The 5021-nt window shown below is 36.1% G+C and overlaps 1 protein-coding gene across 1 annotated transcript; it reads right to left on the bottom strand.

Moving 5' to 3' along the window:
* Positions 1-643: 643 nt before the first annotated feature.
* Positions 644-1344, bottom strand: LOC110039502 (E3 ubiquitin-protein ligase RHA1B-like). Its single transcript, XM_020744590.1, has one exon. The coding sequence runs from the start codon at positions 1258-1260 to the stop codon at positions 739-741; it is 522 nt and encodes a 173-aa protein (XP_020600249.1). The 5' UTR covers positions 1261-1344; the 3' UTR covers positions 644-738.
* Between the last annotated feature and the right edge of the window lie 3677 nt (positions 1345-5021).

Below are 5021 nucleotides of genomic sequence, written 5' to 3'. Positions count from 1 at the left end.
AAATACTAAAATAATTTTGATAAGCCAAACTCATGATTTTTCCTTCTACTACATTGTGTACATAAAAATTTTTACCTTCAGTAAGTTGCAGTAGACTCAATTAAAAAAATACTATGAATATTTGGGTACATATTCGTTTGTCATTATCTATCTGAACCACATGAGCTCTGCCAACACATACCAAATCATGGCCATGTGGCATATTAATACTCATGATAACAATCTTTATTAAGTCTCTATTTTGTTTTTAGTCCTTGATATAATATTAATCAAGACTTCCTTATTATTATTATTATTATTATTGGAGGGCCTGAACAGATCATAACATACACAGGTCCTCTGATTAGATGCGCATATAAAATAATGTTGAATGCATATTATTTACTCTGTTCGTCATGTCTTCTTTATCTTCAGTAAAATTAAGTTGTACACGTGTCGCATTGTGATTGAAGTCCTGATGCAGTATTACATGAGGACTTCTGATATAATATTTTTTTCTTTAGAAGAATTGAAGGTTGGGTTATTCAAATTTTTATTTACATTACTCCAAATTTTCTCTTCCATCAACTCATCAAACCCATAAAAATTGATCATAAATTTCTTAAATTGTATAAAAACTCTCTATATATATATATGTGTGTGTATATATTAACGGTTCCCAAAATAATAATATTGATGATATTATAACAAAAATATCATCAATATTTACGAAATCTAAACACAATAACCGCCCGCTAATTAGCCGCAACGAAAAACCGCAAACTTCACCGCATCCACAAACCGCAGCAGTCCTCCGCCGGCAGTCCTCCGGCCGGCGGGCGGCAACAGATCCGCCCTGCACAGCGGACAGCTAAACCTCCCAATATCAACCCACCGATCAATACACGCCACGTGGAACTCATGGCTACAGTTTCCCAACACCCGAACCTTGTCCCTCGCCTCCAGCTCCTGAAGGCACACCACGCACGTCGCGCCGCGGCCGCCGCAGCGCCCGTTCCTCCTCGCAACGGTCATGTACTCGACCGCGGGCAAGCGGTTCTTCAGCAATGCGGCATCCTCCGAAACGGACCGCGGCGGCTCGCCGGAGAAGAGAAGCGCTTCGTCGGCCCACGGGCTGAGCTCCGATTCGAAGGACGGGTTCAGTCCGAGGCGGTAGAGGAGAGCTAACAGGCCGTAGTGGATGATGTCGATGAGCTTGAGGAAGGTGAGGATTGCTCCGGGGAGCTTGTTGGCGGACATGGGGAAGCACACGAATCCCATTTTTGGAATGCAATGTTTTCTGATTTGCTTGATTGCTTCCCCCTCTTCGTGTTATATAGGGCTGGGGGCCCTCAAAAAATTAAAGTGGGTCTCGCTCTAACAATAAAAAAAAATAAAAAGATGTATTTTAGTGGTCCTGATCGGACACTTCATTTAAAGGAAGAGGGAGATGGACATTTTCTTTATTTTTTTTATATTTTATTTTGGATTTAAAAATGGAATAGCTGGCTTTTGGTTTGTCTTGTGTTGTGGTAAGGTACAGCTCAACAAAAATTAAGCAGTTTTTGTACTAAGTGGGTATATTTGTAATAGGAAATATTAGTGGTCCGGGGAAGATTTACGTACATACCATTCAATTTTTATGTATTTATATATATAGCACCTATGGTACTTTTGCTAAGCTGTGAAAATTAAAAGGGTTTTACCATATGTCAAAATCATCATACCGCGTAGCAATTTTGTAAAAACACTTTTTTTAAAAAAAAATTTACACTTGACTAGCGCGGTACTGTTTGGATCATGTGTTTTGCCCGCTTATCCGAAAACGCGGTTCCATTTTCACACTAAAAGCAGACCGCTGATCGAACCACGCGGTCGAACCGCAGGGCCGCGTTTCAGGATAAGCTGTTAATCCTGAAACGCACAAGCTGCCCCAAACACACAATAAAAACAGAAATTTTCATTTAGTTTTGTTGAATTTCGTCAGTGTTTGTTGACAGATTCTTCTGATTTTTTGTTTCTTCTTGCTGTAAAATTGGGAAAACCATGAGCTGAAGAAACAAAATTTAAGTGTCAGAAATTATATGGCAAAACTAATCAATGTCATAGCAGTAAAGCAGAGATGTACAGTTAAAGCCACTCAATTCGTATGAAGAAACTTTTACAAATAATACACTAGACCAAAGCAGCATATTACATTCAAGCTTTTAATTTGGAAAGGTATATGAAAATCATAAGATGCTTTTACAGATAATTCAACAACTCTAATGTCTGCGGTGTTTTCTTAGAGGGATAACATGTTTCCCCAGTTTGTAAGATCGAACAATTTGGTTTCTTAAATGATGTCGTTGATAATGTTCCGACAAATGCTGAGGCTGTCCAAATTGTGTCATGAATTGTGCTTGTTGAGATGGAATAGAGGGAGACATCCATAAATGCTCTGTATAAGATGTTTCGAGTGGGAAAGTTATAACTCCCATCCAAAATGAGGGTGAGTTGTGATAAAGTGAGGGTGTCAACAATACCTACTATTGCAGTGGAATCCGAGATGTACTTGTAAGCATCATGCGATTCATTGTCATCATGTGATCCACCAACATCAGGTGATCCATACGTGCTGTGAAATATTGACGGACTTAGATTTTTAGATGTATGTGGTGGAACGGTGATAATATAACGAGAATCAGTTGTGTTTGATGTAGATGGATGTGCTGGACTGTTCTCTATGTGTTATAATATGACTCTTAATTATGGTAATGACATAGATACAAGGGAAGAAGATAGACTTGTAGATGGGAGAGACCACTACAAGGAGAAAGATAGAAAGAAGACCAAGAAAATAAAGAAGATGAAGGAAATTTGTCCAAGAAGAAGAAGAAAGGGAGAGGCTTTAAGAATTGAGGGAGGAGTCTTTAATCGTGTATCGAGATAGTTTCGAGGGTTAGAGATCAAGAGGATTGGTCATTCCTCAATGTAAAAGGAAGCCTTGTAATTATTCTTTGCTTTAGTGGATTGATAGTTGATTCCCTCCGTGGATGTAGGTCCATTGACCGAACCACGTAATTGTTGTGTTCTTGTCGCATTTTCTTCCTACAGTTTTCTTTGAAATTTTCTCTTGGTGTTTGACGGGACAAGAATTCACAACATTGTGCAATAACGATAATTTATAATATTTATGTTTCAACGAAGCTCTCTAAATAAACCCCCAAATGCATCTGTCATTTGTTTTAATAAGCTATTATCACAGAAAAAATGACGTTAACAAGAAAAAAAATTAAATGTTATTTAGTGCAATAAACATAAACATACATCGGATACATGCATATACATATAGATATCCTCTTCCCAATTGCTTTTTCATAATAAATCATTGGAGTCTCAATTGGAGCTTGAAGCAAATACAAAGAAGCCCAAGACATATACTAATGCATATATTCTTTGCATGGTTGATCCACATCAATATCAATGTTCTCATGGTGGATAATGAAAGCTTGTCAATTCTCCCACAATTATATGTAAGTGTTATGGTATGGTTGGGAAGTTACGTGGGTTGGGGTGCGGGGGCAAAACCCCGATGTATGGTACATGGGTAATGTTGTAATTACATATTGTGACTAAGGTTTACTCTTGGGGTTATAAATAGACATGTTAGTAAATTACATATTGTGACTAATGTTTACTCTTGGGGTTATAAATAAACATGTTAGTAACCCCAAGAGGTATCCTGATTTCTGTAAATCTCTTTTCAGAATATCAAATATCAAAAGGAAACTCACCGCTCTGCTCCCGAAGACGTAGGCATCTTTGCCGAACCTCGTTAAATCTCTGTGTTCTTCTGGATTTGTGTCGATTATTGTTTTTCTTCGCCCTAATTTTCTCAACAAAGAAAATAATGGAAGTCACCCCAATCCAAATTTGACTTTCCTCTACCATCTACAAGCTTGAAACTGGGCTCCATTGGCTCCATCTATATTCATTGAACCTTACCAAATTATCTCATAATGTGCTTAGGCAAATGCTACACTACTCGTAGCTAATAGATCAATAGAACACGAGTTTTCCAAATATCCTTCCCTGCAGTGCATATCTCAGCCACTTAAATTGTTATATATTAGCTATAGGGCTCCCATATTACCTAAATAGTATATCATGAACTAAAATTGTATGTTGTATATAAAAAACATTGAAGTAAAAAATATGTTATAATTACAATATAAATTGTACTAGTTGACTCTCGAGCACTCCATCAATAATAGATTCTTAGCTAAGAGATGTCAAAATACCGTAAATTAAGTAGGCCGGGTTGATCCAAATTTGCTTTAATTTGGATGTGGCTTAGCCCAGGTTAGGCTCGGTTAACCCAAGTTTGCTTTAAATTGGATTTGAGTTAGCCCAGATTAGGCCAGGTTGACGAAGGTTTGTTTAAGTTTAATTTGAGTTGACTCGGATCTGAGTTAAATTTAGGATTTGGCTAAGTCAAGTCTAAGTTAATTTAGGGATCCTCACAATGGTTTTCTCGTCCCCATTTCTTTTGTATTTCATCTACAAAACACAAACATGTCAATATGCACCTCAAAATTTACATACACAACATACAATTCAATTGTATTTTCATGTCTAAAAATGGAATCGCCACATTAGCTTCCAAGGTGGATCCACAGGGCAAATAAATCTCCTGCCACGTGGCAATTTAATTTATTTAAAAAAAATCAATTAAACTATTTAAATTATTTAAATTAAAAAAAAAAATGTTATTCCTAAAATTTAGTCATGCGGGATAAGATAATGTTGACTGCGTGAATTAATAGATGAAAATTTTTATTTTTATATTATTATTATTATTATTATTATTATTAGGAAAATTTACATAAATAACACCCAATTTCTATGTATTTATATATATAACAACTATAATTTAATTTTTACAAATAAACCACCTTATTTATATGCGAAAATGTATATTTCACTTTCTTAAACATATATTAGTGATACTTCTTATGCGACAAAGAAAATTTAGGTGGTATAAACATAAAGAGTAAAAT

This window comes from Phalaenopsis equestris, unplaced genomic scaffold (assembly GCF_001263595.1).
Source record: "Phalaenopsis equestris unplaced genomic scaffold, ASM126359v1 Scaffold000002, whole genome shotgun sequence".
NCBI classification, from domain to species: domain Eukaryota; kingdom Viridiplantae; phylum Streptophyta; class Magnoliopsida; order Asparagales; family Orchidaceae; genus Phalaenopsis; species Phalaenopsis equestris.
This window is presented reverse-complemented; position numbering and strand designations above follow the sequence as displayed.

Coding starts and splice junctions, on each gene's coding strand:
- LOC110039502 (XM_020744590.1), bottom strand. CDS start 1,260: ATGGGATTCGTGTGCTTCCCCATGTCCGCCAACAAGCTCCCCGGAGCA.